At 36.8% G+C, this 28,000-nt stretch overlaps 1 protein-coding gene across 4 annotated transcripts; it reads right to left on the minus strand.

The window, feature by feature from the left end:
- Positions 1 to 1,868: 1,868 nt before the first annotated feature.
- Positions 1,869 to 27,984, minus strand: LOC103990765 (sterol 3-beta-glucosyltransferase UGT80B1). 4 transcript variants are annotated; one of them, XM_065190722.1, is made up of 14 exons: positions 27,356 to 27,984; positions 23,878 to 24,035; positions 23,252 to 23,494; positions 20,235 to 20,346; positions 19,068 to 19,238; positions 17,426 to 17,489; positions 16,093 to 16,150; positions 15,837 to 16,014; positions 13,040 to 13,197; positions 5,184 to 5,286; positions 4,734 to 4,810; positions 3,981 to 4,028; positions 2,937 to 3,086; positions 1,869 to 2,305 (listed from the first exon to the last, which is right to left on the minus strand). In XM_065190722.1, the coding sequence occupies exons 1-14, from the start codon at positions 27,504 to 27,506 to the stop codon at positions 2,114 to 2,116; spliced, it is 1,863 nt and encodes a 620-aa protein (XP_065046794.1). In that variant the 5' UTR covers positions 27,507 to 27,984; the 3' UTR covers positions 1,869 to 2,113. The 4 variants fall into 4 exon arrangements, with proteins under 4 accessions (XP_065046794.1, XP_065046795.1, XP_018684950.2 ...); XM_065190723.1 differs by having other exon boundaries at positions 13,040 to 13,170; positions 27,356 to 27,976; XM_018829405.2 differs by having other exon boundaries at positions 1,869 to 2,311; positions 27,356 to 27,975.
- Between the last annotated feature and the right edge of the window lie 16 nt (positions 27,985 to 28,000).

Consider the following 28,000-nt stretch of genomic DNA (forward strand, 5'->3'; position numbering starts at 1 on the left):
AAGGCATCAAGCGCTCGTCGAATGATCTTCAATGGACGGTCCAGATTAAAAGGATGATAATAATAATGCATGGTTATCTATACATTTACTCGATTTTCGTGTATTTACCCATCTAAATTTTAGTTTAATGTACATACATACATTTACATACAACTAATATCCTTCAATAATTAGTCTAATGATAATAATATAAAGAGTACTTTCAATTATTTTATATTAACATATATTTTATTTTATTAACTTAGATTTTTTAGAAACAAATATATATCATATATTTAAATTCGTGAGGGCAAAGATCTTTTATTTATGTGTTATGTGTGTGTAACTCAAAGGAGAGATGTTTGTTTATGCAACAAAATTTCATCATATTCAAGCAGGTAATTTATAAACCTGAGCTATAGTAAATTACTAATCTGAGCAGATAACGGAAATTAAAAATCAATAGTATTGACAATTCCTGATGATAAATTAATATGCAATTATTGATCTAACACCAATCTATTTAAAGAAATAGAAACAGATTACATGCAAAAACAACCTTTTATGTGAACCTGAACAGTAAAAATCAAAAGTCGAAAGTTTCAGCATATTTTAAAAGCAATCTGCCCAAATTAACATCAAGAAGGCAAAACTTTCAAGCTTTCCTGTAGGAAGCCTTTAGTTTTTTTACGAGGTAAAGTTTATAGCCTTACATTCTGATGGTAAGGTGTAAGACACCAAATATTCCACATGAGTAGAGGAATTTTTTTTGATGGGCACAAACTATAAACCACATTTTCCAACACAACCAAATAGGACTTTGAGTTTTCAAAACTGCACATAATACTAACAAGAAAAGCATGAAAAGAACGATGTAATGGAAATGTCTGTCCATAATTGAATCTAATTGGTGAGATGGAAGAGACTTCGAAACCCAGAAAATTGAATGACGGCTAATCTCAAAACATTGATGCTTCCATCTACTGAAATGAACAAAAAGCCAACCGCATATACATATGAGCGAAAAAGGATACAAGATTTAAGACCACCTGAGGCTAGCAGATGAACCCATGCATGTCTAAGAGTTACATGAAAATGTTATGGAGACAGACTGTCTTAACGATAACATGCTTTGCAGCATGCAGATTGGAGCAACCATGTAGAGAGGAAAGAGGAAATAGGCAAACATATTGGAAGATGATGTTCCGATGATCCAATTAAATGTATGTGATGCAATCATCAGGTATTATCACTTTCAAAAATAAAAAACTGCATCCAGCTTTGGCGTATGCATGGTTCAGTTTATAAATGAATGATACCAATATATTACACTTCAAAAATATCACAAACCAAATCAAATGAAATCGTTTCACTACAGAAACCAACTCGGTTTCTAAAAGACTTAAATTTCTGTATAAACCAAATAATCTTTTGAACATTCTTAATATTAACACTGCAGAATTTAAAAGCACGTCACAAGAACATTAAAGAAACGAAAGATAATTGAAAGAAGAAATAACAAAGAGAGTAAGTCTTCAAGTAAGAAGACCTTCAAATTTTAATTAAAATACGAAAATAATATATATGTATATATAAATACATAATAAAAAAGTAAAATACATATTACATTTTGGTTTGGTTTGGTTTTCACAAAAAAAAAAGAGGACATTACATACTGCTTATCCAGCTCATCCACCCACTGCTGCTCCACTTCAAATGACTTATCATTTAAGTTACAAAATTCACTGATACACCAAAGCACATGAACCATTTAGCCAAGAATGGCAAGAGCATTATGACATTAGGATTACCAGAAAAGATTTAAGGGATTTGATGTTCTACTCTCTAAAAGAAAAGAATCATACAAATGGTGTAACCAAACAACCTGCTAAAACCAACCAACTTAGACCATAGAGGATGGAGTTGTTTACAAAGTGACAATGTGCACTCCTGACAGTATTACACACCAAAATTCTATTGTAAGTCATATCTCATGAATCTCTAAACATTCAAGAAAGATCAAAACTACATAATTATCTTTTATTGCACATATTCACAAAAAAGAATATAACAAATGATGACTAGCAAAGAACCAAGAATAATGAACAACTATGCACACACAGTTCAGAAAGGACTATGAACTGCATGGAAGACAGCACCATTTCTCAAAGAACTGAAGCAGCCATCGTATGGGATTTGGAGGTTCATCATCCAATGAAGCAGGAGGAATCGGTAATTCAGGAGGCAAATGCTTATGGAATGCATCTACAGCAGTGGCAACACCATCTTCAATCTCTATTTGCTTTGCTAATTCCATGGTACACATCTTAACCTCCATAAGTGGGAAAAAAAAGAAAGAACCAAATCTGTCAGGGAGGGTGAGAAGGGAAAAATGCATGCAACAGCCAGAACTATGTTTAAGTCATGCAACCAACAAATCAGAAAAGGATTGTTATATGCAAGCAGATACCACAACTTATTAGGCCTAAGAGTTTATAGTATTTCGAGAAAACATGCAACAGCTTGAACTATGTTTAGGTCATGCGACCAACAAATCAGAAAAGGATTGTTAAATGCAAGCAGATACTACAACTTAGAAGACCTAAAAGCTAATAGTATTTTCAGAGCAGAAATTTAGGCCTCGCAATGCAGGATCATTGATAAGGTGGGGACGTGTGAATGCATACGAAATAGGTAACTAAGGGAACCATGCTTAAGAGTTCATTGCAAGCATAAGAACCAACTCAACGGCTTATCAAAATGTGATGCTTGCAAATTTTCTTGGTAATCAGAATGCCAATGGAAAAAGCATGTCACAGTCCATCACAACTATCTGCTCAAATGATTCAATGTGATGATTTTGTTGCCTAGCTATTGCAGGAAAACTTGTTTCTACAGAAAACAAGACAACATGATACGTCATAAGCATATAGTCTAAATCAAACACTTTCAGTTACCTCTGGGTCAAGCATAAATTCTATAGCACTTGAAAGGCGTTCAACATTGAGCTCAGATATGGGAATCGGTGCAGGTCCAACTCCTATTGCATGAATCCTCTCACCCCAGAAAAACTGGTCACCGAAGAAAGGTACAATCGTGGTTGGACACTGCACAAGAAAGGTACAATTGTAAATTAATAGCACAAACATGTATAATGATACTAATAGAAACATATGTTCCACCAGCAAATCAAAATTTGACTTAGGCAGCCACAACTATCAACCCATTTGAAATGACACAATGTTGTCCAATGAACTGCTAAGCAAGAAATACCACAAAGAATTCTTCAAATATGTTTGTCTGCTAGACAAGAAAGTGAAAAGAACTGTAGTATTAGAAACATACTTCCGAGCTTATATTCGAGCTTGCCAAACCCTCTAAAAATGGAAAATAAAAACCATCATTACTGCAACCCTATTATAAAGCAACACAAAGGCAAGTACTTCATCTGCCATTACGATGTCCCATTCCATACAAAAAGCCAATGCCATGCCATTGGGTCTCACATGCATCGTCCACATTTAGCAATAATGACTGACATTCAAAAATTCCATCTGCTCCTGCAGCAGTAGGAAACATGATAATTGCTGGGTTATAGCATTCAAAGTCAAGTTCCATGACTGCAAAATTCCATCTGCTGCTGCTGCTGCTGCAATAGGAATCACGATAACTGCTGGGCTATACCATTTAAATAAGGTTCCCCAACTGTCACGCTCTTTTTTTTTTTCTTTTCCTTCCCTTTTCTTTCTCCATCTTTAACCTCCTTGCTTCTCTCAACTTATTTATTTTCTCCTCTCCCTGTATTTTCCTTTTTTTCCCATGTGCCTTTAGGAAAAAGAATAGATTTTTGACAACAACCATCATCATCTTTCAAAAGATGCTCAAAGGAGATAGTAGCGCTTGAGAAAAGAGGAAAAGAGAGGGGGGACTTTCTGCATGTTGCTATATATATGCACGTGTTTATTTAGAATACATAATAAGAAGTTCTAAGAGGCAATTACCCCAGCTCTCAATCCTGAAGCCGTTGTCCCAGCTCCACCATGGTGAACCTGAGCATTTTTCAGAATTATCAGTCACCAAGATGAGAAAACCACCATTTTAGTTCAGTAAATGAGATAGCAACTAGCTTGCAGTTGGTCTCATCAAACAAATAATTCTTTCTTTGGAAGGCAACTAAAGCCTCTGAGAATACAAAAACAAAATAAATATGAAATAATTAATGATGTCTTATTTGTCAAATAGGTATCCAAAACCAGTCATTCAACCAGCTTAAGAAGAAGGCTGGAAATTATCATCTCAAATGTAACAACTTAAACAAGACATCCAAGTAGCAGAATATTCCTATTCAATTATTCACAATATTAACTGTATATTAGCTTTCTGCTGCAGAGGTTGCTTTATACCAGTGATTTATGAGGAGTATCGACAAGAATTTATCTAGAATTAAGAAATCCTGCATACAAGACCAGTAAATGAATCAGATTTTCCAGCGGAGTATAAGCTTAATTACTGGTACCAGAAATTTCTGACGACAGAATTACAAAGACATAAATTTAGGTAATTGTCTGTAATAACAGAAGTCAAAAAACATGGTTCGTAGGAATAAAAAGTGTAGATTATAATTAGTCAAAGTGTCAAACTACAACGATTAGATAATATAGCTTGTTATTCTAATACAGATCTATTTGACCAAGTGTATACACACATTTCTAGACCATAGTATGAAAAAATTGACCGCCAAATAGAAAGCTTACCACTGCAGCGCAATGAGGGAACAACCAATCGTGTGGGCAATCCCCAAGAAGATAGACATCTACAGGGACTTCAGACACTGCATTAGTGAGATACAGAACTGAAGTTATTTTACAAAAGAAATAAAATGCAAAAACAAAACTGATTCATATGACAATATTATCTACAACTAAGGGACCAGAAGAAAGAATTTAATATCATGAACAGAAGAAAGAATTGAATATCACAAACATTAAGTGTATCTTTGTTGAATATTTTAAATTGCATATTGGACAAACAGCTTTGAAAAATCTTCTAGCACATAACTCATTACATTAACAAACAAAGAAATAATATATATGTTTCCACTTAGTAGTAAAGTATGGGAAACTCACTGCATCTAACCAACTAGAATAATCCTACTGACACTTTAAGATGTGTATGTATATTACAACGAAATGGGAAATACATACAACTTCCAAGATCTCCCCAACCACGGCTGATAATCCCCCTTTGACCTGTCTCTCTTAGTGCCTCCAAAATGATAGTCGTAGTCTTCTTTGCATCTTCAAGTGGCTTGACAAAGACATATTGAAAACCAGAACAAAACATCATATACAGCTTTCAATCAAAAGTAATAAAGAAAGACTTAAGGCCTTAAGATCAGCAGGAGCTGTTATAAACTTATGAACTACACTTACATGCATAACAAAAGTATGTCAAGTGGATGACACAGACAATATGCTCTTGCAAAAACAAGAAATATAGCCTAGAAGAAAAAGAAAGAAAGTTTGAGATGGGTATCAAATTTATTGACAATTAGACACTATAAGAGGATTACTTGATCCCTTAAATGCTTAAGCTCTCTTTACAATATGCGTTAGGTGCAACTACAATCACCAAATAAACATGTGAATATTGAACTTTAAATCTCATCCATGATCCTTAGCTAAACAATGATCCTTGATTTTGGCACTCGGATTTTATTATAATTTAGAAATTTGACGTGCATAAATGTATCATTTCGGCCTGTGTGCATTGCTTCCTGCTATGTAATAGTCAATCAAGTACCATGAACATATTAAAAACCTTTTATCTCTTCTACTATTCTGCATTACTTGCTTATCTTCTCTGTCAAGATGGCTTACAAACATGACTGAGTTTTCTCATCTATAACAACATGATTTTAGATTATATAAAAGTAGAACCAGCTAATTAAATGCTCTTGCAATATTCATAGAATGAGAAGAATATATGTTTGCCATCGTATAAATAAAATCAGAGCTAAAACACTCACTGGCCGCTAAACATGGCATCAAAATTTCAAATTAGAACCAGAACTTGACCAACTGGTTCAAAACCAAGTGTTAGAAAATTGCATAACATGTTAAAACCAGCACAAGAAGGTGACACATTAACATGCCATAGCCTATGCAACGAAGAGTTACTTGTAGTACATCCCATGCATTAGCATGGTACAGTACTCACTCGGCAAACATTGGTAGATATTTAAACCACTCTAAACTTTTATTTAGAAAAATTAAAATATGGTATGTACTCACTTGGCATGCCAAATTAACTGACAAGGAAGTGATGCAGTAAGCATCACCATTTTAAAGATTTATTTATGTAGAACTATCAGGTTTGCAACTAGTGAAGCACGTAATTGGGCCATTTTTTTCTATATTCGAACCATATGGGCTTATGTTTATGCATACCCATGGAAACTAATGGCTGGGAAAGGAATATGATTAGAATCACATATAACTAGAAATGCATGTTCCAGGTCACCATACAAGTGCACATATGATATGCCACTTGGTCTGTGACAAGATACTAGCAAAAATTGTTGTATGATCAAGGAATAAGCCATTACATTTACCAAGCTACCTTTTCTATGATTGTTTTTGAAAATTTTTATCTGGTCAATAGCATGAATGAAACATGTCAGCAAAGTTAAAAGCCACTGACACTGAAGACCAAAGCTCTTTGGTCACAGGTAACGAGTGGGTAGGTGACACGGGAGTGTCTCCAAACTCTGAATCGAGGGAAGTCAAAATAGTCACAATAGTTTTTCATTTTCCAATAAATCAAAATTTTAATCCTCATTTCACATTAATTCAATCTGATCCTCATTTCACATTAATTCAATTTTAATCCTCATTTCACATTAATTCAATTTTAAGACCAATAGTTTTTCATTTTCCAAGCAATCAAAATTTTAATCAAAATTATATGATTTTTATAACATGAATTATACATAATTATCATTGCAAAGCTTCTTGAGTAGGAAACCAATGCAATTTGATTTGAAGTTCTCTATAGAAAGTTTATACTCGATTCTCTCTACAAAGGTCATGATTGCTGCTCTACCGAGATTGGAATAAAGTTTTTATCACCTTTTGAATTTTAATAATTATCTATGGGTCTTTAATTAGTTTTCATTTATTTTAAATTGAAAACAATGAAGAATTAATAACTCACACTTGGAGGGGTGTTCTAAGCATATCATTATATGTATCTCATATCATGTCTTATAAGCCTCAAAAGCATAGAGTATTTTTAATACAAGTCTTGTTTCTTGAGAGGTATTGTCCTTCTCATATAAGTCTGAATCTCTTTTGTTGATTACTTAAAGTGCTGAGTTCTTAAGTCTTATATAATCTAGACTCCTTAGGGTCAGTGATTTCAATAGGCGCTCGGGCACTCGCCTAGGCGCTCGGGCGAGGCGAGGCGAGGCCCGAGCGCCTCGCTTCATGTCCAAGCGCCTCGCTTCAACGAGGCGTCGCCTAGGCGCTCGCCCGAGCCCAGGCGTCGGGCGCTTCGAGCAAGCGCCCGGGTTAAACCAGGCAACCGAACCAGTGTTTTACGTCTGGTTCGGTCTCCGGTGCTTTAGTTGGTTCAATCGAACCAACTAAATCATCGATAGGCTCCCTCTCATGATTTCCCCGACTTCCCCAACCCTAACGCTCGCGATTTTGCCGTCGAGATTTCTTCTCCGTTATCATTGCTCTCTGCTGCCGCTGCCACTGTCGCTACTCGCCACTACCACAATCGTCGCTCATCGTTGTTTTCGCCGCTCGCAGCTCCCACTCCCACACCCGCTGCCGCTCGTAGCTCTCGCTCACGCTATCGCTCGCCGCTCCCGCTCCCGCTCCCGCTGTCGTTGCCTTAGCAGCCTCGATCTTCTCACACTCTTATCACTATACTGTTAACAGTATATTAACAGTTAACTGTATACTAATAATAGTATTTTTATTTATTAGATTAATAATATATTATTTTGATTTTAATACTATAAATTTTTATTTATTTAAAATTATTATTAGGTTTCAGAATAAATGGCAAGTGTACAAAGCAACTCAATAGATTTGATGTAAAATTTTATTATTTTAATTTTTGAGACTTTTTATTAATATGACATTGTGATTTTGTATTCGATTTTCTTAATTTAATAGCATATTTTTATTTAAATGATTATATTAATTATATTATATATTTTTATATTTTAGCGTCTCGTTTCGCTCGGGCAAGCGCCTGGGCGAGCGCCTAGCGCCTCAGGCGTTTTTGGACCTTGGCGCCTTTTGGCGCCTAGCGCTTTTTAAATCACTGCTTAGGGTAGCCTTTGGGTAGTGATATCTGTATCCCTTGAACGTTATCGTGAAAATGAGATGGTTTATCTTCCCTTATATTCCATTTTTGACTGATTTCCTCTCCATCCTGGCATCAGTAAGCATCATGACTCTCTATTTCTCTCAGGTAGCAAACTGATAGCACGCTTCAATAGTTCACACAACCACAACCTGGGTTCCCAAATCTATATTGGACACAGGTAGTGAGTACACAAGCAGCAGTGCCACAGAAGCTCACTCAGTTTAGGAAAGGGGTGGGAGGCGCCAATTCCAACAAGGATTATTCCCAGAGACCCTATGGGATCATGTAAATTTGGGTTAAGAGAAAGCATGGGCTGAGGCTTGAAGTTTATCCAACTAAGCTGAATAACGGACAGTTATCTTCAACCGCTTTAGTTCTCTTAAATTCTTAAGTTTTGAACCCTACCAATCCATCTAGAAGCATAAGCTCAATCCATTGATAGACGCATTAACCTGGTTGGTAGATGACATGGTCCACCACAAATGCTTCCACCAAACTGACACAGACAAACAAGATCTATTTAAGTTTTAAGCTATCAAAAACTAAACTTATTTTATCTTAAGAACCATAGAAGATTATTCTTATACTAAGAAAATGTCCTATCCAATGACTATTGTCTCGTGTCAACCAATGGTATCCATCCTGGGCTGGCCGATACAGATCGGTCCGTCACGAACAAAATTGTAAACGAGGTGTTTGATGTAATGCTCATGTATGACCGTGTCTTTCAGTTGTATTCATGCTTTGCACAGCATGGAGAGGGCTGGCCGTAGGCTTGGCAGCCCCATTTTGGTCGGCTTTGATGGTCGTTTTAGGTTTATAAACGTAGGTTGTATCATGTGAGCACTTGTGGACTGTAGTGGACCATTTTGGACCGTTTGTTGTACGACCGTTAAGAGCTTGTAAAGTCTATGGTTGTAATTTGCATTGACTATAAAGTGTTTGTTGAAATGGTTGTTTGTAGATCCCGAGTGAAGCGTTTTCTCTAACCCATTTTTTCTTTTGCAGGTCTAAAGGGACAATAGGAGGTTTCGGGGAGGCAGACCTTTACGAACGGACACGCAAGAGTGTAGTACAACTTAAACAAAACCAACTAAGTTCGTAAAATTTTAGAGCAGTTCGAGGCAATGCAACACAAACGAGACAGGTCTCGTGATGGACTAGATCATACGAAGGTATGATCGGGTGCCACTGGAAGCTCCACTTCGATGAACAATACGACGGCGAGAAGGGCTATGTAATCAAGGAGTAAATGTCATGGTACCGCAAAGGCGGGTCTTCATACCACAAAGGTGGGTCTTCCATGCGTGCATCAAATTTTGCATCGGATGATAACCTTGGACATCAACATATAGGGGCTGTGTACCACCGAAGGAGAATTCTAAATGCAAGTACTAGTGAGTCCCATGAGGGGACTTGATCATACATAGGTTGTATGATCGGAGTGACTGAAGAGTTGGATTACTCCAAAGCTCATATTCGCTTAAAGGAGCTCGGTAAGTCAAAGGACAAAGTCGAGTGAGTGAACGTTGCTACCAAAGAAGCTAAGGAGAACATAATCGGCGCAAGCCCCGCAACATGATGGCGGAGACCATACATGAGAGTTGTAGTCCGACTTTCCATCAACCAAGGGGAACTGTTCGAAGAACATAGAGGTGTTGAAGCAGGTGGTCGAAATGGGCGAGGAACCGACGATGAGTCCAGAGTGACTCAGCCATGGTTTGCAGTACCGATCCGTACCGGTCCGATAGGCTTCCGGTACGCGGACCGCCTGTTACCGGTCCGGTATTGTAGCAGTACTGTAGCAGTGTAACACTGCTACAGTGCTCGGCACGCCTGAATATACCGCTCGGTACACCTGGGTGTACCGAGCGGTATACCGTACCGTACCGGTACCGAGCCCAGGTCGAAACTCCGGTACGGTACGGTATTGCGAACCTTGGACTCAGCTACCCAAAAACCAAGTATCGGTTAGAATAGAGATGGACTCGGAGGAGTGTCATAGTGCTGCAAAGGCGAATCTACCAATCACAAAGAAAGGGACGCAAATGTGAGGTGGCGGATAGTAGGGTCGTGGGCATAGCAACGTCATGGTACTGCAAAGGCTGGACTTCCGTGGAGTCACCGATCCCTTGCTCTCATGGAGGGAGAGCGTTTGGTCGTGAAAGGGGCTAAGGAGGTGGAGAATGCAGAGGCAAACTCCAAGTATCGAGACAAGGATAAAGGGAAAAGTCCATGAAACTTTATAAGACCGATGTCAACGAGCTTCTCATCAAGATAGCCGAAAATGGAGGACTTTGGGTCGATGCAAGAGTGTTCCACCAAGGAACGAAGTAAGTAGTATGCGATGTTGTACATTTGCTACTCAGAGGAGTAGACGATAGAGATGTTGAAGACGATACAATCCCAGATGCGACTAAAACTATTAGAGACTTGCTCCAAGTTGAGGTAAAAACTTCTTGCATTCTAGAAGTTCGATGGTATTGAGAAAATAAATCACAGTAGCTAACTCAACATAAGGAGTAGAAACACTTCGGGTGCTTCGGAAGTGTGAGCAAAAAGTAGGCGAAGGCTACTAACCAGCACAATGCAGAGAGTACAAACCTCGAGGAGGCAGGCGAAATCAAGTAACCTTTGCCTTCTCAACTCTTAAGAGAATGGACGAAACCGAGTACCCCAATTCCCTTATTTATCCAACAGAGGAGCCCTACACAGGTTCAAAGACCATTCGAAGAAACCTAATGAAAGACAATAGTTGTCAAAACCTCACCAATGGTGATCGGTGCTACTAAAAGTAAATTGTCCGCTTCATTTCCCAACAGAATGTCAATCAAAAGCGGAAGTGATACGAACCTACTAAGAAGTGACAACTAAGTGGAAGAAGAATCGATAGGCAAATTTTGTGAAGGAAAGACCCCAAAAACTTCAAAGTTTGCGAGGCGATACTTGTTAAAGCTCTAACAAGCATCTACCCAATTCAAGCGGCATGAGACGTTTGAGAGATTGGCACATAACAAAGAATGTCTTTTCTTTCATCTTAAGGATCCGCATGAACCAACAAGGATCAACACAACTCAATCGACCCCACACCAGAGTCAAAGTCATTGGCGAGTTGAAGCAGCATGGCAGATCAAAGTTCGACTACTCAACAATAACGGCGGAGAACACTTGGGAGCCAAGAGGCGCGTTACAGCTAGGGCAGAAGATTAAAGACTCAGCAAAAGCATGGAGATGCAGCGTCTACAAATGCTTCGACGAGGACGTCAAAGGAATAAGTGGGGAAGAATGTCATGGACAAAATTATAAACATGGTGTTTGATGTAATGCTCATGTATGTCTGTATCTTTCGATTTTGTTCATACTTTGCACAGCATGGAGAGGGGTCGTTGGCTTGACTGCCTCATTTTGATTGGCTTTGGTGGTCGTTTTAGCCTTGTAAACCAATGTTGTGTCATATGAGCACTTGTGGATATTTCGGTCTGTAGTGGACCAATTTGGACCCTTTGTTCTACGACCGTTCAGAGCTTGTGAAGTCTATGGTTGTAATTTGCATTGACTATAAAGTGTTTGTTGAAATGATTCCTCATGGATCGTAAGTGAAATGATTTCTCTAACCCGTTTTCTCTTTTGTAGGTCCTAAGGGACTATAGGAGGTTTCGGGGAGGCTGACCTTTGCGAATGGACATATAAGGGTGCCGCACGACTTAGGCAAAGCTAACTAAATTCGTGACAAGTCAATGCTGATTTTCGGGAAAAGGTCAAAAAATGACTGAAAATTCAAAAGAAAACCATTTTAGGTTCTTTATTTAGTAATATTTTTATTGTATTTAAATAAAAATAGAGTGTATATTAGACATAAATAAATAGAAATTCTAGTAATAAGGATGAGCAAATGAATTTATCTTTCAAATAACCCCTAAGCAGGCCTAAATTACAACTAATGACCACTTATCACGTCTACACCAATCAAAATAACACTTATTAACTCTAATTAAACTTTAGTTAGACTTTATAATCTCTCTTTTATCCAAATCCAAATCAATAGCTTGATTATCACTAATTGTTGACTAGAAACTTTAATGACAAGTAAGAGTGTGAGAAAGGGAGAGTGAGAAAGAGAGGGAGAATGAGAGTGGAGAGTGAGTGAAAAAGTTTAGAGGATAGGAGACTTAAAGCCCAGAAGAGGCCCCAACAATCAATTTGAGCGTTGGGTTAAAACTTGACCCAATATGGGTCGCTATTGAACAAATTCTGATTGATACTGATTTGTCTACGCTGATACAACATTGTGTCGACCGATACATCTCGTACCAACCAACACCTAACCCATTCCCTTTGTACTGCCTGAAATGGGCTGGTCACATACCAATTAATTGGCAGACCGATATGAAATACCAGTTCGGACAGAATGGCAGTCCTTGGTCCTATCAAGGCAGAGAAATAAACCATGGTTACCACAAACAAGATGGTCATATTGCTAGTGGAAAGCAAGGCACAGTAGCAGAATGTTTCTTTTACTTACCACAACTTTAACTATTCTGCAACTTACATCGTAATACGGAGTACAGACACTTCTGAGTTTTCTAAGATTCAGAAAAAGATTTCCAACACTGAGAGAAATAACTTAAGTAATAAGTACTATCCAATCAAGAAACTAATAAATTAAGAGACATACCATGCTACCAAATCCTATGTATATAGGTTTTGGTCCCTGTTCAATCCACTGCACAAACTCCTTTTCAGGTTGATATTCAGTCCCAAGGTTTAAGAAACAGAAACCAACAACATCAACCAAGGCACCCCAATCTGCAAAAGGAAGTGAGATTTTGGTTCCTGACAGATAAAATAGTATATTTGGTTCACATTTTAATAAGAAAATGTTTTGATACTCAGAGAATCTGAAGATAATAGCAACAGAAATATGCAACTGAAAGTTTGAATAAAAAGAAGAGCACCTTGCATGTAATCAATTTAGTGATAATATTATATACTATTCTAGATATGCGTCTAGTAACATAATCTAATCTAGACCCATTGATATCAGTTTCTACTTAAAGATTAGCCTTAGCACACCCCATTCAAGTTACTCACAAAGAGATATTACATCAGAGAACCTTGACAGAAGTATTTCAACCTGCACTTTGCAAATGCAAATCAGTAGACATTCAAGTTCAGACAACATATTCCATAATTTACAGTCCTAAATGCATTCTACAAGACTTGAATTACAATAAGCCACACACAATAAATCCCAATTTTGTGATGGCGATCTGATGTCCATCATGCATCTCTAACAGTAGCTCGAGAGACAGTAGCCATATTATAACCACTCGAATTGTTAAGAAGCTTACAAATTTTAGAAGGCGGATGGCGTAATCCTCAAACAGAATCATCTCTTATAAAATTGATAAAAGTAAATTTTACACCAATCTTGCAAGTTGTATACACCATTTAGCAGAGCAAACATATAGTGGGCCCAGTTATCACCTAGCCAAGTGCAATGCAACCTTGTTCGCTTTCATCATTGTCTAGTTATATAATGTGATGCGAAAAGTTCATATCAATGTTTTCAAAAGCGTTAGGTGCCAAAGGATGCCAAAACACCCAAGGCAGTAGGCGCTTGCCCAAGCAATGCAAGGCACCCCCAAATATTATTATGCAAAAAATATATACCTGTTTTTTATTTATAATTTTAAAAATATATACCAAGCGAGCAAAGTGAGGTGTTCCTATTATCTACCTGATAGTGTACTGTTATGTCATAACTCCTAACATTGTATCCACCTAACAATGTTGTCCTAGCAATTTTACAAATCTAGGAAATAGGAGATCATTAAACAAAGTGTTCAAACTTGTGCAGGAAATAGGAGATCATTTAACAAAGTTGTTGTAACCTATAAACTAAGAAAGAGGAGATAACCAATTGACAAAAGGCTATGGAATATGTCACTGAGGAAGGCAACAATGCATGACAAAGGAAGGTTGGGTTCTTTGACTCATGTAGGGTTCGTGTGGCTATGACAGTGAAGTCACTGAGCGCCCAGGCGAGGTGAGGCAAGGCCCGAGCACCCGCCTATTAGTCTAAGCAAGCGACTTGACTTGGGCATTGCCCAAGCAAGAGCTTGGGTCTAGGCGTTGAGCAGGCCAAGCGCCCACTTGGTTCAACTCATGCTAGGTCAAGCCTAAGTCGACCCAAAACTCCTCTAGTTTGATTGAACCAGTTTATGTCGCAGAACAGTAGACGGCCCGCTGCCCTAACACACAAGTCGTTCTCGTTCTTTCACACTGTGTTTCTTGTGACGGCGTTCTTGCCATCAGCGAAAGATGGAAGCAGCGATAGTGGCACATCTTCCTCCAGCAGTAGCGACGAGTCTTCCTCCAACGGTTGTGGCAGTGTCTTCCTCCGCCGATCGCTTCTTCCCCTGTTGAGAACTCGTCCATATGATTCCAAAATGATGACATCAAGATGATTTCACTTGCCCTCTTGCCTTTTGCCTCTTTTACCCATTTACTTGTAACCCATTTCTCTGAGGTAACATATTTCTAAGCTTGAAAACGTTGGTTCATATTGAGACAAGTTGTAAGCTTACAATGTTAATATGTTATTTGACCATGTAAGCAACTGCCAAACCAATAAGCAGACTCCTTGTGCAATCCGACTATGTTACACAATGCGGTAGGCCCCAAAGATCTAGTGCACATCATAGGTAGCTTCTTTTCAGGTTATCTGCTCAACCTACAATTATGTTTAAAGTGTCGACCCACATAAGTATTTCATTCATGTTGCTCATGTAACTCATTGTTTGTAGAAACCAAAGTAATGCACAATATGTTAATGTATTCTAAGCTAACGTGGACATGTACTAGTCCCATCTATTTCTATGATAATGCCACATAATCAATGGATATCATAAATTACGGGCATCAACATAATAATAGATATAATTGTAAGTTGGGTATAGCACTACATTAACAGCACATTGGCACATCAGATAATTGTCGGTTAACTACCACACTTGGCCATGCACTTCCCACACTGGCATAAAAGTTTATACATCCTTAACTGAGTCATCTAATATACTATGAACTCATAAAAACATCTTTTTGCACTGAACAGTGCAACAGATCTATCGAACCTCAGCAGCTAAAACTAATCTTGATTGTGCCATGCACACAAATGTCAGACACCATCTATGTGGGATTAAGCTCCATATGATTAATTATTAAACATTGGTCTATGTCTCAAATCTCAAACTTCCTAACCATATATATTAATTTCCACCTAACATGAGTATTTCCGTGAATGAGAATGTCTAAATTCGACATTACATGCATGTTCACACATATGATTATGTCAAAGTGGAATACAGTGATAAAATACAGTTCCAGCCTATGAAATAAACTTTAAAATGGCAAATGAATAATTATAAACCAACGGATTGCTCGATATATCAAACAAATGGCCAACTTACCAGTTGGCTTTGGTACAAGATGGGGACTCCACATGTATCCTGTTGGCAAATGAGATATAGATCCATGATACGTACTGAAGTAAGCAATTGGAGGTAATTTCAACTTCCTTTTTCTGAAGTCATTTATAAATCCCCTTATACCCCACCAGACTATTAAGTCCACAATAAGATATGATAGCTGAATAAAACAAAAAAATACTAAATAAACCAACTAGAAAATATGCATGATGAAAAAAGAAGCATACAAGAAGCATACCCTGTATGCTGCACTTTGAGGAACACGTGCGAAAGGATGTGGAAATTCATTAGTTGGCCTGCCACACAAAATAAAAGTTAATGAGCAAGTGTTATTGTCTATAATCAAGTTAGAAGAATATAGCAAACAAAAAAAAATGAATTAATTCAAGGTTGCAGTCTTCAACCCAAGACAAATCATCCTATGACTACCCAGAGAGTAAAAGTTTGGGTTGTCAAGGCTAATTCAATGAGGTTTCCAAACCACAGAGTGGTTGTAATTGAATACTCCAACTTTAATTCAGTTACTGACACTTCAAAGTTCATTCAACTACACCTTATATAGATGGAGAATCCCATAGACTACAACCAAGTATCCCATTCCATACATACAACAGTTTGTTCTGCATTTTGCCTCCATCAGCTAAACTTAAATAGAAAATAGAAGACTCTGGGGGTTCAAATATTCTGAAATTTTGATCATAAACAGTGAGTAATAACACAATGGCCATTCAATAATCAGAGGAAGATCACCGTCACAGTGTTAATATGGTGTAGAAATCCATGTAGCTGAGTTAAATATTTGGAACTAATGCTGGCTACCACACACTAATGTGTGTTTCTTAATTATGACGGATAATAATCAACTTAAAATGGAGCCTAAAGTCATTCACTCACAGGTTGATAAGAAAAAAGAAATATGTAAATTTTACTAAAAGGGGCATACCCAGTGCACGAGGCTCCCACCAATACAGGATCTGGGGACAGTTGATGTACAAAACCTTATTTCTAAATATTTAAATAGGCTGTTTTCTTGACTCCAACCTTGGTCTAGTTACAAAGGAGCAACCTTACTACAAATCTATAAATTTTAGTAGGAACAAAAAATCTTTTATTTCATAATAAACAAATGCTTGTGATCATCAATCACGACAGCAAACATATGATACTTCTGTTCCAATAGCAAATAAAAAATCATAATCTTTTACTATTTGAATTGATATTTTGAAGAAACAGATAATTACTACATATAAAAAAGTACAAGAAAAAGAAATAAGTAACAGTTTTGTCATCTAGAGCATTTCCCAAATAAAGGAAAATAAGATATATAGTGCTCAGACATCATGAACATTATAACTTTAGTAAGTTTGGACCAGTAAAAGATTGAATAAATTGTCCTAGTTGGAACATTTGAGGGTCCAGATAAATTAGTTGAACATGGTAGATTGCAAGATTTGAGATGATGGAGGACTGCAACTTGTGCACACTGGAAATAAGCCATGCTTGAGCTTTCAACAAAATAGCTGTTCAAAATATAAAAAAAGTTGCTGAAAAGCTTGGTAATTATGGCTTACGTCCAAGGCATTGTGAAGAAGATGTGAAGAGGCACGCCAAGAGCTTCAGCTACATGTAAATGGCCTGTAGAGTGTAGACATGAGTTGGTGTTAGTGTACAAGAGTTGGTATTTGACTGAGGATTTATGTTTCTTAACAAATTCAATTATGATGTTTTTGTTAAGCGAAAAATGGACAACCTGATATCAACAAAACTGATGCTTGAATAAAGGATGGTAATGGGCAGGTGGGGGTGGTTTGGCCAAGAAGGGGTGAGTTTCACAGTGACCATCCTCACCCTGCCACTTCAAAATCCGGCCACTTCTCCGCACCAACTTTGATCCGGTTAAAGAAATGAAATATCAATCTTGAATAGCACAAAAGCCAATGCTATTGGTTTCTCCCTGACCTATTTCATATTTAATTTATATTTATAATATAATGAAGAAAATTATTTATATATAGCTTTTAGGATGACTTTTTCACAGGGCAGTTGAGTTCAGGGAGGGGATAAATGATTTTTAAAAAGTATGCTCACCCCATGCCCTTGTTAAAACTGCTTAAACCTGAAAAAATCAGGCCAGATCAAGCAGGTGCAACAGGAGTCCAAATTGAAACTGTCATCCCGATGAATGATAGAAAATAATAGTATTTCAATTGTAATTTTGTTGATTGGAAGTACAATTGTTTCATGGGAATTCAAGATTAAGAAAATATAAATTAGAATTCAACCATGACATATTCTCTTCTGCACACACCACAAATAAGCATCCCAATTGTGTATATTCAGGCAGATAACACATAAGAAATAGTCCTAAAACATGTTGGATATCATTTTAAACTATCATACAAATATGTCAATCCACAATGGTCAGAAAGCATGCTAATAAATTACAGATGAGCAGGATTGCAACGTGGATTGTGATCAACCTGAACCCACTAAACCCAACCCAATCAAATAGCAGATTTAGAAGAAGCAAAAGAGATTTCGGACACTCTATGAAAGCATTTTGCAATTAATTTACCTTAATATAAGTTTACATTTCAAATCCATTACGGTAGAATTTTGGAACTCAGGTTAAAAATCTCAAAACTCAACCAAATTCAATGTGGCCTAGCTTTAGAACCAAGCCAAATGAAGTTCAACTAAACATACCTTAACCTGAAACAAATTCGATTTGGTATAATATGAAACCAATAATGCAACCAGACCTATCCCATTGCATCCAGACCCAATCAACTTAACCACCTGAAGTTAATGCAGGTACAATAGGGAAATTTCAATGCAAGGCTGCATTTGGTGGCGGTGTGTTTCGAGAATTTTATTTCAGTTTGGGTTAGAGGGACCTTCAACCCCACCCACACACATGAGAGTGATTAAATAATTAAAACGGCGTCTGGTTTTTTGCTGACACAAATTCTACGAGAAGAAAGAATGCTGAAATCTTCTTCTTATAAAATGTGATCCACAGCGAAAAATCCGTTATAAAATGACTAACTGGCGACATCAAAGACAACAATCAAAAGATATTATCAAGAAATTCCTTAATTGCTGATAAAGAAACACTAATTCCTTTTGGATTTATAAAAATTATCAAAGGTTGAAATACATATATAATCAAAAAAGTTCAGATATCTGCAAATGCATTAATATCAATCTCACCATAAGCAGGTGGATTTGCTATAATTGCCTGAGCTCTGAAAGGCATCCCAGAATCTAAATCAGATTCTGTGCATGCTGGGAGTAGAGAATCAATTATTTCCTTCAGTTGCTTCCGTTGTGTATTAATCTCTGCTGGTCCTGATAATATGAAACCCTTGTTTCTTGCCATATCTGTATTTGAAAATATTCCAAGAGTAATAAATTTGAAAGTAGAGACTAACTCTAATTAGGAACAGGCAATGAGATCCTCAAACCCACTCGTACTCAGATTATCATGCCATGCAAACCAAATGCAAAATCATTTACTTAGGTTGGTACTAAAAATCAACCTTTCAAATTGCAAATGTATGTTATGTACATATACTAAAGGAATCTGATGGCATGAAGCATCACATCATGTATCATCAGTACCTTCACCAGGAAGCCACTTGAAGATGTTCATTTTCAATTTTTAGATGTTAAGGTACCATTACAATTTGGTAGTTTTTACTAGGTTAATATGAAGATCTGGCATTAATGTCCACAAAGATGTAGCATGCACAATACATTTTAAAATAGGCTAGATTTAACATACACCATCTAGATACATGGAAAACTATAGTGGATGATTTGGAAAGATCAAAAAAACAATGCAAGGTTCATAGTGAACAAGAATTTCGAAATGACACTCTTAGTTAGTTTCACTCTTGGGGAAACTATATACCAGAAAGAGCTTTCTATATTTTTTAATTTTTCATTAAAGTTCTTGTTAGTTCTTATGAACCCATGTAATTGCCTCTTCCTGTGTTCCATCCTTGCCTTTCTCTCCTTATACTTTCTTTGTTTATTTTTTGTTTACTATGGAGTTTGGACTTTATTTCATTCTGCTATAAAGTGAGATTGGATAGCTGTCCAGCCAATCTCTTCACCTCTAAAAGAGAATTACATTAGTGTATTCATCTCATGAATAAATGAAAAAATATAATTCTTATGGCCTAGACCTAGTAGTTGAGAAAATGCTGCAAAGGCTTACTATTATTAGTTAAACCTATAGATATGTTGCCCATACAATAAAAAGAGGACTAATCAATAAAAAATAAAAAATTCTGTGAATTATACAAAGAAGAGTCATGGTATGAAATTTGAACAAAAACAGAATGATTTTGAACAAGAATTCTCAATACTTACATCCAGCCATTACTCGAGGATCACCACCCAAAGGGTAAAATTCCAGACCACATGACTTTACAAAAGTACTGAAATTGACATGAGTTGCCAATCTAACACGATGACCAAATTCCTGAAAAGGACAGGTAAATCATCCATCATTGAACACAGACTAACCAAAATACAAAGTCATCTTCATAAACTGCAAATAAATTATCACTTCCTTGAAAATTAAATGCAAGGACAAAACATGCCACAAACCATATGCCCATATGTTTTTGTTTACTCCATAAAAAGTTCTGGTTAGTCCAATACTCCAATACTTTATTAGATTTGATGCCCTGAAGATTATTAATACAAAAACATCTTGAAGCAGTCCTTTTGTTTAGCTGTGCACCTTGACAATCCAAAATCTTCTTATTTTGTATATAAGCATCTAGCCTGGCCCTCAATATTTTTCTCAATGTGCACATTCATATAATTCTGTAGTATTTTCTTTTTATTCTGCAAAGAAATATTTGATATTTTGGAATGTCCATACAATAATAACCATGCCAAGTGCCAACTAACAAATGTTGGCATGGATTGATTCTTACCATTCTAAAAAGGCACTAACTTGTGTCGTGTCAACCTGTCCTGAAGAGGCCAACATATAGCTAAGCCAATCTTTGGCCATTGCAAACAGGCATATAGGTGTGTCAACTAGCACAACATGAAATAATACCATGTTAGAAAGGTATCAGCCCATCCATATGCCAAGATATGGCAAACCTTGTCAGACATAAAAAATTCACAAGCATATGTTTTTTCAGCTCCTGTGGATTTTCCTTTTTACTCTTTTCATAGGGCACAAGGAAAAGGGGGAAGGGCACCATGTAATGTTCATTTTTCGATAGATTAAACCTGGTATTAGGCACTAAAGGATTTGCTTTTGATCCTTTGTGCTCTTGGAATGCTCAGAATCATAGTTCACATACATCTGATCTGTATCAATATAATCTAGGATTAATTCAATTAAAATACTGAAATCAACAAGAGTTGACTGAATACAACCATGGTTGCCAATCTTGGTCTATTATAGACGATTCAACAACCAACAAAGAAGAAAAAGATGCGGGGAAGGGACAGAGATGAAGGAATGGAAGACAATGCAAAAGAAAGACAAAAAAAGGCATTCGACTATCATTGTGAAACAGTTCAAATTGCCAATACTTTGCTTGTTGTTTGCTACAGTAATTAATGTGGCCATCATATTTTCTGTTCACCAACACTGTTGTAATGTTCATCACCAGCCAGTAGAACAAAGAGTAAAGGGAAGGACAAAAAGCAATCCCTAACCTATCTATAGACATGTTATGACAGAAAAGAGAGATGTCACAGAATTCAAATTAACTTACCTTCAAATAAAGTAATTTTCATTTATCTTTGCAGTACCAAATACTTCATCTATATGGTGATTAGAGACGCTTTGGAGCAACAATGTCTATTACTATCATCACACTGCATGTACTTTTTGTGTGTGTGTGTGTGTATTATATATATGATTTTATGTCGTTTAGAGAGTTACATGCCTTACTAATATTTTTTTTATATTTAAGTTATTTGCATGGTCAATTTCAATCCTGCCATTCCAATCTAGCTAATTCTATCAATCTCATATCGCGCTCAACTGATTTGACAATACAAATCTTGCAAATTATGTCTCACATATCCAAACTGCAACCTTCTAGTGATAGTTGGAACATTGTTGTAACTTGTAAATAGGCTTGTTCATAAATACAGCTACTCAAATCTTTTAAAATTTATTCATTGCTGCATTCAGTTACGGAATAAAACTTTTCCAGCCTAACATAAATAAATCATAATCCTTTAAAACCAATTTTTAAGTTTTCGAATATGTTGCAGTTTAAGGGCCAATCTTCTAGACACTTCACAAAAGATGAAACAATTATGAAATTATATTTTCCTAACTCCATAGAGAACAATGTTTGTCAGTAAATATTTTGCATTGGCCACATATTTCTGCCAACACAAGAAATATGTGACCAAGTCCCTAGGATGCCCAAGTGCCCAGGTTGAGGTGCTCACCTAAGCGATGCCAGGCAAAGGCATCTTGCCCAGAGAGGTTTCTGGCACTAGGGCCTTGCATGCCCCAACACTAGGTAAGCACCCAAGTGCCTTCTGACAACATTGCTTATGACCAAGGAAGCAGGGCAGTAATCACTTGCCATTATATTTTTATGGACAATTGCTAGTGCTAGTAATGTCCCCTGCATGGGCCATGCCATATGATGCTTGTGAAGTATCCACATTTGCTAGAGGTGTATGAATGCCAATATGTACTCTGGACATGTGATTGGCATGTGGGCATACATGGACCCCTTGTGACAGCATGTGTTACGCAGATTGGACATAAGCTCTCCCAGGTTACAGTACCATAGTAATTGAATTCATTATCTTGGCAACTTCAAAAAATGAAACCTCAAAAGTCACTAAAGTGAAAGATCTATAAGTACAGGTTTGCCCATTAAAGATAAAGATAACACAACTATACAATCTTGGCAACTTCCAAGTAACAGTACCATAGTAATGGAATTCATTATCTTGGCAACTTCGAAAAATGAAACCCCAAAAGTCACTAAAGTGAAAGATCTGTAAGTACAGGTTTGCCCATTAAAGATAAAGATAGCACAACTATACAATCTAGCAGGAAAAGTAAATACAAAAGAACAAACATATTGTAGACTTCCAAGTTCACCTCCTTATCAAAATTCCAATAGGCCAATTTTTAGATGAGATTGCTTCTGTTCCCGAGAGATTGATGTTCAGATAATTTAACTCCAACAAAAAAAAATGTTAACCACTAAAACATGAGCAGTTAGGCCAACAAAATCCAAATAGGTTCCAAATAACAAAAAAACCACACAAGTGAATGCTGCTAAACTCCAACATTGTTAGAAAAAACAATTTTGTGACAGACACAAGATATAAACTTTTAAAACTTGTGCCATACTGTATAATACTGTAAGAATACATGCCTGAAGTTTCTTTGCAAAAGCTATAAAAGGCTGAACATCTCCTCTTGTTCCAACCACAAGAATTGCAATCTTCAGTCTTGGGATTGATTTGCTGAAGTCAAAGATGGTGTCTTTAATATCTCCTGGAATAGAACCAATGGCATCAAGCTCCAATAGTTCTGATGCTACAGGGCCTGTCCTTGCAACATCCACCTCCAATGTACCATCATTCTGGATCTTTACTAGGTTTTCAATTAGCTTTTTCTGAAAATTTAAGTACAATTTAGCTGGAAAACTCCGAAGAAAGAATGAAAATAAAAGTTTACACCTAAAGAATTGTTTCCGGAATAAACAAGAAGACAAGGACCAGCAGAACTGTTTATGATGATGTACAGAGATATGCTTACAGGGAATATGACCTTATAAGTAGTATATCAATGACAGTAGTGACATGTTCAAGCATTTCACTGGCTGACCTAGGTATGACTAACTCACCGGATGCTAACACAATTGGTTAACATATATAATAGCATGCATGTACTCAAATTAAAGCACGTGAACATTTTCATGGAGTTGTAGCACTGAAGAACAGGTACTGCTTCAAAAATGAACATAAAGTACATATATGATCTGTGATAAATATTTACCTTTTCACTCTCTGGCAATCTATCCAATTTCAAGTCATACTTTGGAATTTCCTTTTTTTCTGTCTTTGGTCGAGGCAAGGTACGCTCTGGACCTTTAGGCAATAGTCCACTACTATTAGATCGCACCGGTGCAGTATAACAATGCTCCAAGTCCAACCCTAAAAAAGTATTATGGAAAAAAAATAAGCTTTCTACTGAAAGAAGTTATAATTTTATTTTAACAGCATCAAGGAAACTCAAGGGTAGGCGTCAAGGTAAAAAAAGCTGTATTTGATCCCAAGTATGGAATAAAAAGCCAACCAATATTGAGTACAGTAATCAGAATTTCCTGTTTGAGTCGTGACTGGATAAAAAATCACCCTATGAGGCAGTGTTTCCCTGCATGCACCAAAATACGCATTATTCTTCAAATACTTCTCATACTGATTATGTTCGATGAATAATACCAGTTAAAATGGAACCAGTTAGTTAAAACTAGTATTCTTGTTTCACTAAGAGTGAATCAGTACAGGTCCGGTAAAAGCTATATGGTTGGACTAGTTAGAGTTTAAATGCCTAACTGGTCAGCCTCCAACGTTTGAAGCACATAACAAACCCAACCAGGAAAAGGATAAAGAAGAGAAGAGCTCCTTCCACTGGCCCTCTAGCTTGAACCCCTCCAACCCTTGGCTTCAAAATCCAACAGGAAGAACAAGAGTAGGACACCGAAAAGGAACTAAGGAAGTACGCATCATTATTTACACCCTCTAATTGGAAATAAGCCATGTCAGGAAAAAAATGATACAGATTCAGCTAGGTATTAAACTTCTTAAATGGGCACACTATACAGTCAAAACTAGCTACCTGGGGTTGCACGGGTCATATAAGAATTTCCCACACTTGGACAACTTTAACTATACGTGCAATTAGAAGTTCATGACTGTGTGTGTAGTCCATCAAAACTGTATGTCCCTACCATATGGAGTTGGCTACATGGATCTTTCCCAAAGTAACAAATGTGCAATATGATACCAAAATTAGGAGACTATCATTCATTAATACTTAGTTGTCATGACCTACCATGTCAAATTTATTTATTTACATTCGTAACAAATAGAGATCTAATTATTAAGCACAACAACTTAAACTTACTCGAACAGTATGCAATTAAATGAACAGACCAACAAATAGATTCTCATGGTTCAGATCAAGGTTCAGATCAATGGTTGTATCAAATAAATTACATGAGGAATTGACCATCAAATCAATGGCTGCTCAGATTGTGGTCTTCATTCCTTTTTATTTTCTATTTCAGCTAAGAGTTGAGAGTTGTCTCAGAGCAAGTTTGACTAACAGAAGGATCAAAATCATGAATTTAGCCAAACATGGTGTGCCACGCATCATTACTCTTAGGAGTTGAACCATTCAAGCCAATTATCAGTTTCATGTATTTCCCAAAAGAAAAGAAAGAAAAAGTCCAAGTTCCTGCATATTTGTCCAAAAGTTTAATATCTTGGCATGGAAAACCAGTGTATAAAGTTTAAACAAGCAGTCTTCCACAAATTGAAATATCAGAAAACTAGAGGAAGAAACAACGATATCTCGTCTTGAATTACATAAAACATCTTTAGTCACTTTGCAGCACATACGAGTATGAAATCAGATTGAATATGTTTGCAAACGAGGATGGCATAACCACACTAAAATCATCATGCATGTGTCAGAAAGTTATATACATATCTGCTAGTTAAATGTTAGCACGCTCTTTAATTATATATCAATTATTAAAGCAAAATGGGTGGAACTATTTGCTTCTAAATGTAAAACCAGCTAATTTTTTCTGCATGTCATTGTGTCTCCTTTTTTCCAACACTGGTGTCCTTGTTAAATTACCTAAGCGAAGAAGTAGCCTAAAATCCAAGTTGAAACATAGGCTCCTAAACATAGTTATTTGGATTTAGGGAAAAGGTTTGGTAAAGTCAGAGAAAGCTCATGAAAAATATGGAGTATTAGAAATGCCATAAGTGCTTAGATATATATCACAATATAACCAACTTATATAACAAAATTTATTACAACAAACATCATTTATCTATCTAATCCTTGAATAGTTTGTCTAGTTCATCATTCATTTAATTTGGTAAATAATCACAGACAGGAGAAAAAAGCACAGAACTAATTGGGCAGGAAACAAAATGTGATATGTATATATATCAGAAATTCAGTGAATCTTGTGACTAAGTCTCCTAATCTTATGATATGTATATATATATATAATCCATGCAATGTACTATACTAAAGTAAACTCATTACTCTTTGTTTTTTAATTGAAGTTTCATACTCTATAGGTAAATTATATAAAAACATATCATAATTCAGAGTGTCAAATACAACATTTAAAATCATAAGTCAGCATTAATTAATAAATTTCATAATTGAACATAATGCAATTATGATAAATATAATGCTGTCATAAGATATACAACTATTATACTGCAAGAAACAGTTGCATTTAATGTATGAGTACACATGGATACATATTCACAAATGAATATGTACATGTACATATGTTTTGTGGTCTGTGTTAAACTATGCAGCCATAGCTTATTCTATGGTTTGTGGTTACTGGTTAGGTTGTAGCCCAAGCTACAGCTGGTCACAAAAATGTGCATCAATTACATCAATGAAAAAATGAACTGAATTATCTACACCTATTCACACAGTATATACTAGCTGCAATTTGTGATCTTATTAGTGAAAACTTGAGGCAATCAGCCATCAATAAGGGTTGCATAGATGAGAGGGGTTCAAGGCACACTAAAAGCACATTGTCTCCTGTTTGAGATGGAAGCGGAGGAACAGAAAAGAAAGAACATTGGCAGGAGCAATGTAAAAAGTCTTGGAGATGCTTTGAAAAGTTTAAAATTGGCAATGTAAAGATATGTTAAACCGAGATCTATGATATTAACAAGCAGTTTGAAAATATTTTACATCATGGACATTTAGTACAATTTCAATACCATACTGGACACAGTACAATTTTAACACGATACCTAAAAAACACTTGTCAGTGAATTCTGTTTTGGAAGAAAAACAAAAGTGTTATATTGATCCCACCAATTAGTAGGATGAGCACTACAGAGACAATTACGACAGTTTTTAGAATCAGATGTCAACTAGATGCTAGCCCCTTAAATTTGGAGCCAGAAAACTGTCCAGACAAATTTAGTCAAATTAACTTAAACAATTAAATCTATAAAGACAGATCCAATTGTGGTGTTGATCTTTGTCTAAACATATCATAGACTCTGTTTGAACCTGCAAATTTATGGAGTACTCCAATAACATCTTGATCCAAGTCCGTGGAAGGGAAAAAGATGACATTTGTCAATTTAGGCACCTATAACCTGGGCCAAAATGTTACTCAGCAGTCCATACTCGACACAACCATCACATAGAGGAGAAAAAACAATCGTGAAACATTAGCTAGAAAACCAACCTGGCCGAGGCGATGTCCACGAGCGAGTTGCCCATGATTCAGCCAGAGGATAGCCAACCCCATCTATATCAGAGAAGATACCAGGCTCTTTCCCGCTATCCACCTCGCCTGGTGACTCCGCCTCCCTTTGGACCACCCCGGTGCTCGCCATTTCATCCACTCAAGTCGCATCAAAGCCACAGATTCCCTTGAAACTACCCGATTCCGGCTTCTAATACTCCAAAATTGAATCAGTGACGACAACTCTATAGATATATCAACTTCTGAGCAAGTCTTACTTGAACAAATTCTTCGCACCAACTACCAGTCAAAACTACAACAGTAGAGCACATGTTCCTAACGAACCCTAAAACACACGAATTCCAACCAGGAAATTTCAAAGCCCTAACAAAACCCCGAGGAGTTCCGGGTTTCCCCAAACCCTAGTCGGAGATCCTAAGGGAAGGGATGTAGGAGCATCGATTTATACAGATGAGGAAAAAAAAGGGGGGAGGAGGAATGGAATCGGTGAAACGGGAGCCGAAGCGAGCGGGAATCTGTAGAAGATCCCTTTCACAAGGAGGGAGCGACGGAGAACATCGGCAAGACGAGTTGGATCTGGTTTTCAGACCATTTCTTTTAACATAATCGAAGCGCATCAGAAGA

Source organism: Musa acuminata, chromosome BXJ1-7 (genome assembly GCF_036884655.1).
Source record: "Musa acuminata AAA Group cultivar baxijiao chromosome BXJ1-7, Cavendish_Baxijiao_AAA, whole genome shotgun sequence".
In the NCBI taxonomy this organism is placed as follows: domain Eukaryota; kingdom Viridiplantae; phylum Streptophyta; class Magnoliopsida; order Zingiberales; family Musaceae; genus Musa; species Musa acuminata.